General features: G+C 61.9%; 2 protein-coding genes across 2 annotated transcripts; one reads left to right on the top strand and one right to left on the bottom strand.

Annotated features, from left to right (window-relative positions):
* The first annotated feature begins 851 nt into the window (after positions 1-851).
* Positions 852-7,387, top strand: Shfl (shiftless antiviral inhibitor of ribosomal frameshifting). The gene is made up of 8 exons (XM_070002316.1): positions 852-963; positions 1,405-1,528; positions 1,677-1,726; positions 3,374-3,412; positions 3,520-3,669; positions 4,251-4,354; positions 4,485-4,639; positions 6,489-7,387. The coding sequence occupies exons 1-8, from the start codon at positions 943-945 to the stop codon at positions 6,716-6,718; spliced, it is 873 nt and encodes a 290-aa protein (XP_069858417.1). The 5' UTR covers positions 852-942; the 3' UTR covers positions 6,719-7,387.
* On the bottom strand, positions 7,001-12,929 carry Angptl6 (angiopoietin like 6). Its single transcript, XM_070002314.1, has 5 exons — positions 12,856-12,929; positions 11,276-11,870; positions 9,551-9,701; positions 8,141-8,599; positions 7,001-7,191 (listed from the first exon to the last, which is right to left on the bottom strand). Exons 1-5 carry the CDS (start codon positions 12,876-12,878, stop codon positions 7,001-7,003), a joined length of 1,419 nt encoding a protein of 472 aa, XP_069858415.1. The 5' UTR covers positions 12,879-12,929.
* Between the last annotated feature and the right edge of the window lie 1,095 nt (positions 12,930-14,024).

The following is a 14,024-nucleotide window of genomic DNA, read 5'->3' as shown; positions in this document are numbered from 1 at the left end:
GGGGGCAGTGGGGCAGGCAGCGCGTGGGGGCGGGCAGTGGGGGCGGACCCGGGGGCGGGGCCAGGCCTGGGGGCGGGGCCGCGCGCGGGGGCGGGCAGTGGGGGCTGGGGGCGGGGCCGCGCGCGGGGGCGGGGCCGGGCCTGGGGCGGGCAGTGGGGGCTGGGGGCGGGGCCGCGCGCGGGGGCGGGGCCGGGCCTGGGGCGGGCAGTGGGGGCTGGGGGCGGGGCCGCGCGCAGGGGCGGGGCCGGGCCTGGGGCGGGCAGTGGGAGCGGGGGCGGGGCCGCGCGCGGGGGCGGGGCCGCGCGGGGGCGGGGCCGGGCCTGGGGCGGGCAGTGGGAGCGGGGGCGGGGCCGCGCGCGGGGGCGGGGCCGGGCCTGGGGCGGGCAGTGGGAGCGGGGGCGCGGCCGCGCGCGGGGGCGGGCAGCGGGGGCGGGGCCGGGCCTGGGGCGGGCAGTGGGAGCGGGGGCGGGGCCGCGCGCGGAGGCGGGGCCGGGCCTGGGGCGGGCAGTGGGAGCGGGGGCGCGGCCGCGCGCGGGGGCGGGGCCGGGCCTGGGGCGGGCAGCGGGAGCGGGGGCGGGGCCGCGCCGGAGTGTCGGGGGCCGTTCCCACGCGTGGGAAAGGGGGGGTCGCGCGCCCCGGCCGCGGCGTCGCCGGGCGGCCCCGCCCCCACGCGGGACGCGGGGGTCACGTGACGGCTCGGCGCCCGAGCCGCGCGCGCCCCGCCGCCGCAGGGCGCGGACCCCGCATCCCCGGGGCCGGGCAGCGCCGGGCGCCCCGTCTCCCCCTCCCCGGTCTCTCTCTCTCTGCACCCCAGGAAACGAAAGCGAAAGGGGCCGCGGGCGGGCGGGCGGAGCCGCGGGCGGGCGGGCGGAGCCGGGGCCGGGCCCGCCCCAGCTGCGCGGCGCGGCGCTCCGAGGGCGCGGCCGGACCCGGGCCCGCACCATGGCTCAGGACGGGGTGGAGGTAGGCAGAGCTGGGGCCGGGAGGGGGGACCCCGCGCCCCGCACCCCGCCCGCGCCGGGCCCCGCGCGCCGCGCCGCCCCCGCCCCCGCGGCGCGCACCCCGCGGCCTCCCCCGGAAAACACCAGCCCCGTCCCGCGGCCTCGGGGGACCCCTGCCCCCCTCCCCGAGGAAGAGCGGGGCGCGCGTGGTCGAGGTGCCCCCTCCCTCCTCGGACCCCCCCGCACCCCCGGAGGCCGGGGTCGCCCCCCCACTCCGCGCCCTCCCCCCCATGCCCAGCCGGAAGACTTTGGCTTTTTCCAGGAAATGCCGTGCAGGGGTAGGAAGGGGGGGAGGGGGACCCCAGCAAGCCTGAGAGTCGCGTCCCAGCCGTCGGGGCGCGGGCGGGGCGGCCTCGCCCCTCCCCCAGCCCCCCACCCCCGCCTGCTCCCCCCCCCCCCGCAGTTGGAGAAGAGCGTCAGGCGCCTGCGGGAGAAGTTTCATGGCAAGGTGTCCCCCCAAAAGGCGGGGGCTTTGATGAAGAAATTTGGAAGTGATCATACGGGTGTGGGACGCTCCATCGTCTACGGTGAGCCCTGCAGGGGACCCCCCCAACACACACACCCCTCCATCCCTAGGGGGCGTGGCTTTGGAGGAAGTGGGGGGTAAGGAAGAGGCCCCCCCCTACCTTCCAACTCCTCCGCACCCTTCTAGAGCCCTTCACTTCTTCCCCCCAGGTGTGAAGCAGAAAGATGGACAGGAACTGAGTAAGGACCTGGATGCCCAGGTAACCTGACCCCTCTGCGTAAAGAAGGGGGGGAAGGGGCGCAAGGGCAGAGGGCGCCCCGGCCAGCCACGGACCCCGAGGGCACTGCCCGCCCTCCGGCCCACCTGTCCGCAGCTGATCAGCCGACCTCCTCGCTCTTTAACCTTTCCATCTGCTCCCAGCGTGAGGGGCCTGCAAACAGTAGGTGCTCATTACTGTGCTGATTGAACTAAGGCGGGAAGAAAGGAAACCAGAATGGCTTTTGAAGATCGCTTTCCACCCAGGCTAGGGGGGACTCCGAGAACCACTTTGGTGGTTGGTAAACTGGATTTAGCCTGCCTGAAAAGCTCACCGCAGTTAATAATTAAATAGTATAGCCAGACGCTTGTTGGCTCTCACCTGTAATCCTAGCTACTCAGGAAGTTGAGATCTGAGGATCATGGTTTGAAGCTAATCGGGACAGAAAAGTCTCTGAGAGACGTTTATCTCCAATCCGATGTGGAGCTGTGGCTCAAAGTGTTAAGAGTGATATATAGTCTGGAGCAAAAGACTTTAGGGACAGCGCCCAGGCCCTGAGTTCAAGCCCCAAGATGGACAAAAATAAAAATAAAGAATATGATCAAGTATGTGTTAGAATAAGACTGTAAAAATAGACTGGGCTCCAGTGCTCACATCTATAATCCTAGCTACTCAGGAGACTGAGATCTGAGGATCACAGTTCAAAGCCAGGCTGCATAGGAGAGTGTGAGACTCTTACATCTAACGAACCAGCAAAAAAAAGTCAGAAGTGGAACTGTGGCTCAAGCGGTAGAGTGCCAGCCTTGCGTGGGGATAAAAAAAAATCCAAACGAGAGATTGAGGTCCTGAGTTCAAGCCCCAGTACTAGCACACACAAAAAGGACCAAAGAAAGCATTGACTGAGCACTGTCACAGTTTGCCGGGACTCTGGGTAAACTGGTTTCGACCCCAAAACACATTCATGTGGTCTCTTCTTCCCATTCTGCAGACTGGGAAACTGAGGCCCAGGTCACTTCCTGAGGCAAGAGGTGATCAGAGCTGGGATTGGAACCTGGTCAGCCTGATTGCGTTGTGTCACATACAGATGGCATGTGGGCTTGGCCGGCGGGGAAAATGGGGTGCAGCTGCCCAACATCAGGGAGATCTCAGATTCAGAAATGGGGGTACCTGGTGCCCACCTCTCAGGCTGTTTGGACGGCTGGCGTCAAACACCTGACTCAGAAGCAAGTCCTGTACTTTGGGAGAAGGGGGGAGCTCCTGGTGGTTTGGGGTTCATCATTTTCAGAGGGAGCTAGCTAGGGCCCCGTCTCCCCAATTGGGAGCCCCTCCGGCCTTCCTTGCAGAGGATCCTTTTGGGGAACAGATCAGAAAACCATCTCCAAGCCAGCCTCTGTGGCTCACGCCTGTAACTACTCAGGAGGCTGAGATCCAAGGATCACAGTTCAAAGCCAGCCCAGGCTGGCCACCTGAGCGGTGCTTATCTCCAGTGAACAGGCAAATGTGGGTCCACTTGACCAGCCTTGAGTACCAGTCTTGAGCAAAACAAAAACAAAGCTCAGGGACAGTTGCCTGGGCCTTAAGTTCAAGTCCCAGCCCTGGCACACGCGCGCACACACACACACAAGCTGACTCCACATTCTCTGCCCCCAGGACCCACCAGAGGACATGAAGCAGGACCGGGACATCCAGGTGTGTGGGTATTGGTGCTGGGCTGGCCAGAGTGCCAACACAGAAAGGGGGATGTGTGGTGGATTGAGGGGGTGGCCCCCCCTCATCCCCCCCTCCCCTTCCCGCAGGCAGTGGCCACGTCCCTCTTGCCGCTGACGGAAGCCAATCTGCGCATGTTCCAGCGCGCCCAGGACGACCTCATCCCCGCCGTGGACCGGCAGTTCGCCTGCTCCTCCTGTGATGATGTTTGGTGGCGACGCGTACCCCAGCGCAAGGAGGTGACAGCTCCCAGCCTGACACCTCTGGGGGATGAGCCATTTGGGAAGGTGTCAGGGCGCAGGCCAGCTTGGGGGAAGAAAATTCAAGAGACCCCATGGCAACCAGTGAGCCCAGTGTGGCATCTCACTCCTGTATAACCCCAGGTGTGCGGGTGAATCCACGAGTATAGCTGGCCAGGGGTCAAAGAAAAAGAAACGGCAAACAAGGCCAGCGCCCAGTGCTGCCTCGCAAACACCAAGTCCTGCTCCAAGGCTGACCTTCAGTCCCCACCCCCACCCCTCCTCAGCACACACCCCTGCCTGACCTGACCAGGCACACACGACCCCTGACCCCTGACCCTCGGCTGCATGTGCCTTCCACTTATTTGAGAAGCCAAACTCGGTGCCCTGGCCTTTGATGGTCAGAAATCACACCTGACACCCACGCCCCCCAATCTGGCCTCTGAACCCCGACCAGTCTGTGCTTCGGATCAGTGTCTAGCTCGTTCTTGGCAGGGAGTGGGGCGCAGCCCGAGGGGGGTGTCTATCTTTACGGAAGGTGGGGGCGGGCAGTCCCAGCAGGACCCCCGACCCCCACCCAGGTCTCCAGATGCCGGAAGTGTCGCAAGCGCTACGATCCGGTGCCACCCGACAAGATGTGGGGCCTGGCCGAGTTCCACTGTCCCAAGTGTCGGCACAACTTCCGGTGAGGGCGCGGCCCCCGCCCACCCGAGCCCCGCCCACCGCCCGGCCCCGCCCACCGCCCGGCCCCGCCCTCCCGCCCCGCCCCGCGCCCGCCCGCCCCCTCGGCCCTCACCGCCCTGCCCGCCCCCCAGGGGCTGGGCACAAATGGGGTCCCCGTCCCCCTGCTACGGGTGTGGCTTCCCCGTGTATCCAACGCGGATCCTACCCCCGCGCTGGGACCGGAACATGGACCGGCGGAGCTCGCACACGCACTCCTGCTCGGCGGCGGACTGCTACAACCGGAGAGGTGAGAGGCCGGGGAGGGGAGGCCCGGGGAGGGGAGGTCCGGGGAGGGGAAGGGAGGCCGGGGAGGGGAGGTCCGGGGAGCAGGGGAGGGGAGGCCAGGGAGGCCGGGGAGGGGAGGCTCAGGGAAGGAAAGCCAGGCTGGAGGGGGGAGGCCAGGGAGGGGAGGCTGGGGAGCGGAGGCCGGGGAGGGGAAGGGAGGCCGGGTCTGGGGAGCGGAGGGCCAGGAGGGGAGGCTGGCCTCGGGGAGGCTGGGGAGCGGAGGCCCAGGGAAGGAAAGCCAGGCTGGAGAGGTGAGGGTGGGGAGGCCAGGGGAAGGGGTGCGGGGGGGGGGGGCTGTGGAGGCCTGGGGAGGGGAGGCCAGGCCCGGGAGGGGAGGGTGGGGAGGGGAGATGAGGCCCGGGAGGGGAGGGGAGGGTGGGGAGGGAGGCCAGGCCCTGGAAGGGGAGGGTGGGGAGGCCGGGAGGGGAGGGTGGGGAGGAGGCCAGCCCGGGAGGGGAGGGTGGGGAGGCTGGGAGGGGAGGGTGGGGAGGGTGGGGAGGGGAGACGAGGCTGGGGGGGAGGCCAGGCCCGGGAAGGGGAGGGTGGGGAGGCCGGGAGGGGAGGGTGGGGAGGAGGCCAGCCCGGGAGGGGAGGGTGGGGAGGAGGCCAGGCCCTGGAAGGGGAGGGGAGGGTGGGGAGGCCGGGAGGGGCGGGCCTGCTGCGGTCCCCGCTGGGGATCCTGTGTCTCAGGGCTGGGAAGGTGGCTCTGGTAGCGCCGGCCTTGAGCTGAGGAGCTGAGGCGGCGCCAGGCCCAGAGTTCAGGCCCACGACTGACCAAAAACCAAACCAAAAGAAAAGACGGCGTCGTGTCCCTGCTGAAGTTCACTGCGCAGCAGGCCGGGCCTGGCTCCCCGCTTCGCGCCTGCCCCATGTTTGTGGGTGTGAGCTCGGGTGTGAGGGAGCTCGGGTGTGAGCGCGGGTGTGAGCGCGGGTGTGAGCTGGGGTGTGAGGGAGCTCGGGTGTGAGTGAGCTCGGGTGTGAGTGAGCTCGGGTGTGAGCTCGGGTGTGAGCTCGGCCTGGCGCCGTCCTTGGGCTGCTGCCTGCCAGGCGAGCGCGCTGAGCGCGGGTGTGAGCTCGGGTATGAGCTCGGGTGTGAGTGAGCTCGGGTGTGAGCTGGGGTGTGAGCTGGGGTATGAGTGAGCTCGGGTGTGAGCTCGGGTGTGAACGCGGGTGTGAGCTCGGGTGTGAACGCGGGTGTGAGCTCGGCCTGGCGCCGTCCCTGGGCTGCTGCCTGCCAGGCGAGCGCGCTGAGCTCGGGTGTGGCTCGGGTGTGAGTGAGCTCGGGTGTGAGCGCGGGTGTGAGCTCGGGTGTGAGTGAGCTCGGGTGTGAGCGCGGGTGTGAGCTCGGGTGTGAGTGAGCTCGCTTGTGGCTCGGGTGTGAGCGCGGGTGTGAGCGCGGGTGCGGGCTCCGGTGTGAGCTCGGGTGTGAGCTCGGCCCCGCGCCGTCCCGGGCTGCTGCCCGCCGGGCGAGCGCGCCGCCCCAGCCCCGCACCGTCCCCGGGCTGCTGCCTGCCGGGGGAGCGCGCCGCCCCAGCCCCGCACCGTCCCCGGGCTGCTGCCTGCCGGGGGAGCGCGCCGCCCCAGCCCCCGGCGCCGTCCCGGGCTGCTGCCTGCCGGGCGAGCGCGCCGCCCCAGCCCCGCGCCGCTTCTGGCTGTGCGAGGCTCCCTGGAGATCCGAGTCTCCCAAGGCTCCGGCCCGGGCCGGCCTCGAACCCGACCCTCAGATCGCAGGCTCCGGGGCAGCCGGGATGGCGGCCGGGACCCGGGCCTCCCGGCCTGCGCGGCCCTGACCCCCGCCTCGTGCTCCCCAGAGCCCCACGTGCCCGGGACGTCGTGCGCGCACCCCAAGAGCCGCAAACAGAACCATCTGCCCAAAGTCCTGCACCCCAGCGCCCCGCACGTCAGCAGCGGCTCCACCGTGGCCACCTGCCTGAGCCAGGGCGGCCTGCTGGACGACCTGGACAACCTCATCCTGGAGGACCTGAAGGAGGAGGAGGACGAGGAGGAGGAGGACGAGGAGGAGGGGGGCGCCCGGGCGTGACCCGGCCCGCACACACCCGCCGCGCTCCTCCTGTGGGTATTTTTTGTTCTTTCTCTCTCTATAAAGACAGATCTGCGCTCAGCCCCCCATGGGGACCCGCTGGGACCTTCTGAGCCTGGGGGGGCCCCGGCCCCCCCTTTTATTTTTGGTGGGTTTTCTTCTCTCTTTTTTTTTTTTTTTCCTTTTTGCTAACTCACACAAAAGGAAAGGTGGCCAGGTTGATCAGGATTGAGGGGGGACGTGTCCCCCCACCACACACACAGTCACCCCCCAGAACACGCGTCACGGCCTGACAGGCCGGATGAGCATGGCAGCCTTCTTCAGAGAGTACGCCCCTCCTCGGAACTCGGCCCAGTACACCCCGTCCTGGTAGCGGCTCCGGTAGTGGCCGCCCCGGTGCCACACGCCGTTGAGGTTGGAGTGAGCGCACGCGTGGTACCACCAGCCCCCACGCTGGTACAGGGCACAGTTACCTGGAGGGGCAGAGAGAGGCCGTGTTCCCCCACCAGAATAAAAGTCTGCTTCCTAGCACTTTCATGGGGGCAAAGGCTTTCTTTAGCCCGACCTCCCCCCATTCCCCTCCTTCCCTCCCCCCAGTTTGCAACCTGATGAAGCCTGGTTTCCCTCCATCTCCTCACCAAAATAAAAGCCCTCATGGCCCACGTTTTCCTTCAGAGTACCAGCTTTCATTTTCCCTATCTTCACCTGAGTCATGCCCTCTTCCCACCTTTTCTGTGGAGTAGGGTAGGGGAGTCTTCCACTGTTCGTTAGGGAAATTAAACTCACCACTTCCTAGAGAGCTAGCCTTGAGGGGGGGAAAAAACCTTCGGAACAGCGTCCAGATACTGAGTTCAAACTCAAAGTACTCACACGCACTATATGAATATATAGATATGTAGCTATGGATACTCCAACCCCCGAGGTGGGGCTTGAACTCAGGGCCTGAGAACTGGCCCTGAGCTTTTTTTTTTGCTCAAGGCTAGAACTCTACCACTTGAGCCACAGCACCACTTCCGGTTTTCTGGTGGTCCGTTGGAGATAGGAGTCTGAGGGACTTTCCTACCCAGGCTGGTTTCAAACCGTGATCCTCAGATCTCAGCCTCCTGAGTAGCTAAGCTGACCGGTGTGAGCCGCCAGCACCCAGCTTAAAATACATACTTTTTTCACCACTTCCTAGAATAAGATTCTGGGCTGGGGGCGGGCAGTGTGTAACAAGGTGATTGAACATATACACCTGTGTAAGACCCCCAAGCCACCACCCCAGGCCTCCACAGCTCAGGATTCCAGTCTTGACTCTCAAGGAATCTGGACTCCCTGTCCTTCATCTTAAAAGGTCCCTGGCTCTCCACTGCTCTTCATTTTCCCCCACCAGAGTAAGCCCCACCTCCCCTGTCCTCCCACCAGAATAAAAGTCCTCCTTACCAGAATAGGAGTCTCGGTCCCTATCCACGGTGCTGAAGGGTTTGTCATTGTGCCAGGAAAGCGAGTCTCCGGCATCGCCCCGGTACTGGCCCAGCCGCAGGCGGTAGTGGTCGCTCTCGGGTTCCAGGGAGAAGCTGTCGTAGTGGGCGCGGGCCCCACGCCCCCCCCAGTCCTCCAGCAGCACCAGGAGCTCGTGGTCCCCGCGGCTGGTCAGCTGATAGATGGGTTCGAGGCCCAGCCAGTATTCCCCATCAGGCTGCCCAAAGCCCACCTTGTAGTGCTGCCACGTAGTGAAGAAGTTGACGGAGCCATCTTGCCGGCGCTGGATCACCGTCCACCCGCCACCCTCCAGCTGCTGCTCACACCAGGCTGCAAACCCGTGGCGGCCCGGCCGGAGCTCGTACACTCTGCTCTGCCTGTGTCCGGCCTCGTGGGCCTCTGCGCAATCACGCCAGGGACCTATGGACACAGTTGGGGGTATGTCAGGACACCGGGACCAACCATTCCCTTGTTGGGATTAGATTTCAGGATGTATTGATCCCCTCACCCAAATAAGTGTACTGTCTCTCCACATCCCTCACCCTACATAAGAGCACCAGCAGCCATTTCCTAACCTAAGGAAGATCTTCCAGTCTCTCTTCTCTCACCAGGGCAAATAGGAAGTCTGGGATTCTCAAACGACATCTGTGGTCTCCTTACCAGAGTAGAAGTCTGAACCAACTCACCAGAGTAGCAGTCCTAAATCTTCTGTGCCCTCGCCAAAATATGATTGACTCCTGGAATTCTTTTCTTTTTTTAAACTATTCACACCCTAGAAACAAGTCTGATCTTTGTTGGGTGACTTGTACCACTCACCTGAAGTCCTAGCTATTCAAGACTCTTGAGATCTGAGGATCAAAATTTGAAACTAGCCCAAACAGGAAAAAAACCCATTTAACAGCAAAAACAAAAGCTGGATCCAGAGGTATGGCCCAAGAGATAAAGTGCCAGCTGGTGGAAAAAAGCCAAGTGAGTGCAAGGGCCTGAGTTCAAACCCCAGTACTGGTGTAGACACACAAAGCTTAGCTGTGTGTGTGTGTGTGTGTGTGTGTGTGTGTGTGTGTGTGTGTGTGTGTGTGTGTGTGCGCACGCGCATATGTGGTAATGAAGATGGAGCCAAAGCCTTGTGTACAGGCGCTCCACCACTGTGCTGTATTACCAGCCTGGTCTGTTTTTCCCCCCTTTTTATCAGAATAAGAGTGCCAGCTTTTTGTCCCCCCCATCAAAATAAGAGGCTCATTTCCTCAGATCCTCTCATGATGAGTGGAACCTCCCCTTAAAATTCGGACTTCCATTTCTTCCTACCCACAGTGAAGTCTAGGAATCTCCCAGTAGTCTCGACACTCCCCAACTCCCCCCGCCCCATCTTACCTGCTGGTTTGGTGGGGGCAGCAGGGTTCCCTGCGGGCATGGGAGAGGCTGGGGGTCCCTGCAGTCTCAGACTGTCTTCTCTCCTGCTGGGGTTATTGGCACTGCCCACGAGACTCAGGGGTACCACAGGCACCAGGGGTGGCGGCAGGACCTGGGGTAAGGAAGAAAGCCAGACGTGCCGGAATCTGCCTCGGTGCCAGAGGCTGCGTTTCGGGGGCCCTGAACTAACAGGCCTGATCTGGTGCTCAGAGCTTAACTGGCCTCTGCCTCAGTTTCCCTCTCTTCAAATAGGAATACTAGGAGAACACACCCAGCGTTGAGTATTAACTTACCAACTTCTCCCTCACCTACTCCTTAACGTAAGTAAGGACCAACAGCACAACAATCTCGAACCCGAAAGTTAGGAACAGGGCTGAGGTGCGGCTGTGTGGTAGAACAGTGGCCTAGCATATTCCAGGTGCTAGGTTCCAGCCCTGGCACTGCAGGAAGAAAGGGGAACCCCAAAAACCTGGGAGGCCAGGCTCAGCTGGCTAACACTCCCGGTCAGGAAGCTGAGATCTGGAGGATTGTGTTACAGAATAGAAAAGAAAAAAATCCTGTCGGGTGCCCGTGGCTCACGCCTGTCATCCTAGTTACTCATGAGGCTGAGATCTGAGGATCGTGTTACAGAATAGGCGCGCCTGTCATCCTAGTTACTCATGAGGCTGAGATCTGAGGATCGCGGTTCAAAGCCAGCCCGGGCAGGAAAGTCCATGAGACTCATCTCCAATAAACCACCAGAAAACCAGAAGTGGCGCTGTGGCTCAAGTGGTAGAGCACCAGCCTTGAGCTGAAGAGCTGAGGGACAGTGCCCAGGCCCAGAGTTCAAGCCCCAGGACCAGCAAAAAAAAAAAAAAAAAGGAAAAGAAAAAAAAAAATCCCACCTCCAAAGTAACCAGCAAAAAGCAGGGCTGGAGGTGTGGCTCCAGCGGCAGAGCACCATTAAAATCTTGACTGGTGTTCCTTTCTACCCACAAACTGAGCAAAGCCCGGCAAGTAAGTACGCAGAGGCCTTGAGTTCCACAACGCTGCTTAACAAGGCACAAAGAGACACTTCTTGGACTTTCTGTGGTGGTGATAATAATTTGCCTGAATATTTACATCAAGTGGGGAAGACTCTCAATACCTGCTCATATATATATATATTTATTTATATATATTTACATGTTATTGCATTATATGTAATATGTACTATATTCACATAGTTATATATGTATTTATAAGTTTCTATATACTATATAAATACATATTTATATATACTATGTACATACTATATACTATTTATATATACCATATATTTATATATGTGTTTATGTATTTATATATACTATATTTTACATATACTATATTCATATAATTACACTATATACCACATATGCTATATTGATATATTCATATATTATATATTGTATACTATGTTTATACCATATAGTATTACATATGTACATATATATTTACATATGCTGTATTTATATATTATATGTTATATATTACATGTACTTACATATTAGTTACATATGGTTATATATGTACTTGCGTATTTACGTATTATATAGTATGTTTGGATGTACTCTACATTACATACACCATGTCCGCACATATGAGTGCAGACAGTACATATTTACATTTATGTATTTACATCTCTTTCGGGTTTTGGAATTGCGGATAATGGCTCCAGGCGATTACCTGCTGCTGCCCGGCGGCGCCCGCGGGGCACAGGCGCTCCAGGCGGGCGATGAGGCCGCTCTGCCGGCTCACCAGCTGGGCCAGCTCCCGGAAGCGGGCGTCCAGCAGGTGGAAGCGGGCGGCGGCCCGCTGCGCCTCGGCCGAGGCATTGAGCACGCGCTGGCCGAGCAGCTCCAGCGCGGCGGCAGGCTCCGCCCCGGGCTCCGCCCCCGACGCCGTCGGCCCCGCCCCCGGCGCCGCCTCGTCCTGCAGCTGCGCGCGCAGTTGGCCCAGGCGCGCGCTCAGGCCGCGGCTCTCCTTGCGCAGCGCGCGCACCTCGCCGGCCACGGCGCCGTCGGCGGCGGCCAATCGCTGCAGCTCGCGCAGCTGCTCCTCGTGGCGCCCCAGGCGCACGCGCAGCGCGGCCAGCTCGCTGGCGTTGGCGGCCTCGGCCGTCGGGCGCGCGGGGGCGGGGCCTCCGCTCCAGCACACGGCGCCCGTGAACTTGTGCGCGGGCAGCACGAAGGTGTAGCTGCAGCGCGGGGCGCTCGCCCGCGCGCACCACGCGCCCAGCGCGAGCAGCAGCTGCAGCCGGAGGAGCGTGCACACGGCCAGCCTGCAGGCAGAGAGGGAGGAGGGGGTGGTACCCCGATATCCGCCGGCAGCCCCCCCATCTGCTCCCACGGAGGGATGCACTGGTGAGGCGCCTCCCCAGGACCCTGCCCTGGTCTTTTAGTCCTCTGGCTGCCCGGGGCTAAATTCATTCATCAAGCTTGGGGGGGAGGTGTCAGTGCTGGGGCTCGAACTCAGGACCTGGGCGCTGGTCCCCGAGCTCTTTTGCTCCCCCCCACTTGAACCACGGCTCTCCCGTCTTTTACTGGTGGTTCATTGGATTTTCCTGCCCGGGCTGGCTTCGAACCGGGATCCTCTCAGATCCCAGTGTCCTGGGAGCAGCTGAGAGGCGTGACCCCCCCCTGGCTTCTGCCATCTTCTTGCCCCAGCAGATCTAACCCCCCCCAGACCCCCTTCCTGGTTAGACCCCATCCCCCCCTCTTCCCCCACCCCCACCCCTCCCTCTCTCTCTCCCTTGCTCCAGGCGCCATCCGGATCTCCTTACAGCTGATGCCTCCCTGGTTTCCAACCTTCTGACCTCAGCCTCGGCCTAGTCCCCACCACCGCCATAGCCGCCCGGCGGCCTGTGAGCACCTCTAAGGCCCCGCACACCCCTCTGCTCAGAACCTTCTGGTGCCCGTGTTGGCCTGGTCCGCTTGGCTCTGCCTTCCCAGGCAAATGCTGACGGATGGGACGCAGGGCCTCCCACAAGCCACGGAAGAGTTCAACTTTTTATATTTGAGATGGAGGGGTCTCACGATGGGAACCCCCCCCCCCAGACAGTCCTGGAACTCAAGATCCTCTTGCCTCTGCCTCCGGATGGTGTGGCTGTGGCTACAGGCATGCACCACTATGCGCAGCCCCCCTGTCTATGCTTCCCGACACTTGGAACTCGCCCATCAGCCCCAGATGCTGCCACATTCAAACTCACGCGGCCTGCCAGGATCAGGGATCTGCCCCCCACCTCCTCCTGGGCCCCTCTCCCTCACCTCTCACCACCGAGACCCGCCATGATCCAGCGAGGTTCTCTGCAGACACAGGAAGTCCCAGGAAGAGCGGAGGGTCCAGGAGGACCTCTGAGCTGGGGAATGGCTGAGGCGGGTAAGAGAGAAGGAGGGAGAGGGCTGAGAACCCCCCACCCCCAACCCAGCGCAGCAATTGTAAATATTTAGCATTTCCTCCATGAGAACTGAGGCCCAGCTGCCAGACTCTCCCAACCCAGGGCTCCAGAGCCTGATAAGACAGGTCACTGCCCCGGATGCCTCTCTCGCTTCTTTTCCTCCTAGCAGAGGACAGAGAATCAGGCAGTTCGGAGCCCAGACTCCCCCACACCCACAGCACACACAGGGGGACCAGCGATGGGGACCTTCACCAGGCACCTGCTGGGTGGCAGGTCGCAGTAACCTGTACACATTTTTTCATAACTAAAGCTCAGAGAGGGTGAATGACTTGCCTATGGGTCACACAGACAGAAAAAGAGGTGACAGAATTCATTCCAGGGAGCTTGGCTCCTGAATGCACAAAGTAACAGACAGGAAGACACCTTCAGGAGGTTGCATGCAGGGCTCAGTGGTAGGGGTGAGGCTAGATGGAGAAGCAGGGCAAAAGTAGTGGAGGAGCCCGAGCTGGTTGTGGGTGTGGCTTGAGGAGGGTGTGGCTCAAATGTGGGGCGTGGCTAAAGCTGATGCAGCTTCCTGGTGAGGCATAGAACAGGGTGGGTGTGGCTCGGAACTGGGCGTGGCTAAGATAGTAGGCGGTACACCTACAGGGGGGGCATAGATCAGAGGGGAGGGGACTGATGGTAGGGGCGTGGCTCAAAACGGGGCGTGGCTCAAAGAACAGGAGGTGTGGCTACCTGGTGGGCAGAAAGCACAAGTGGGCGTGGCTCAAGTAAGATGTAGCTGCAAGTATAGAACGGGGTGGGCGTGGTTCAGGGGTGGGCGTGGCTAAAATTGTAGGTGCAGCTATGTGATAGGACATGGGACAGGGGGTGGGCCTGGCTCAGATGCAGGGCGGGCTAAAGTAATAGGAGGTGTGGTCACATGGGCACAAAACCAGAGTGGGCGGGGCCAGGGGCGGAGCTTGGAGGTAGGGGCGGGGTTACAGTAGGAGGTGCAGCTACCTGGTGGGGCCAAGGACTGGGGTGGGCGTGGCTCCC

This window comes from Dipodomys merriami, unplaced genomic scaffold (assembly GCF_024711535.1).
Source record: "Dipodomys merriami isolate MVZ:Mamm:240054 unplaced genomic scaffold, mDipMer1.0.p SCAF_6, whole genome shotgun sequence".
Classification (NCBI taxonomy): Eukaryota; Metazoa; Chordata; class Mammalia; order Rodentia; family Heteromyidae; genus Dipodomys; species Dipodomys merriami.
This window is presented reverse-complemented; position numbering and strand designations above follow the sequence as displayed.

Bases quoted from the DNA above. Each gene is read 5' to 3' on its own strand.
- Shfl (XM_070002316.1), top strand. From the start codon at position 943: ATGGCTCAGGACGGGGTGGAG. The intron at 964-1,404 runs GTAGGCAGAGCT...CCCCCCCCGCAG, and splicing joins TGGCTCAGGACGGGGTGGAG to TTGGAGAAGAGCGTCAGGCG. The intron at 4,640-6,488 runs GTGAGAGGCCGG...CGTGCTCCCCAG, and splicing joins GGACTGCTACAACCGGAGAG to AGCCCCACGTGCCCGGGACG.
- Angptl6 (XM_070002314.1), bottom strand. From the start codon at position 12,878: ATGGCGGGTCTCGGTGGTGAGAG. The intron at 8,600-9,550 runs GTAAGATGGGGC...CTGTGTCCATAG, and splicing joins TGCCCCCACCAAACCAGCAG to GTCCCTGGCGTGATTGCGCA. The intron at 7,192-8,140 runs GTAAGGAGGACT...CTGCCCCTCCAG, and splicing joins GGACCGAGACTCCTATTCTG to GTAACTGTGCCCTGTACCAG.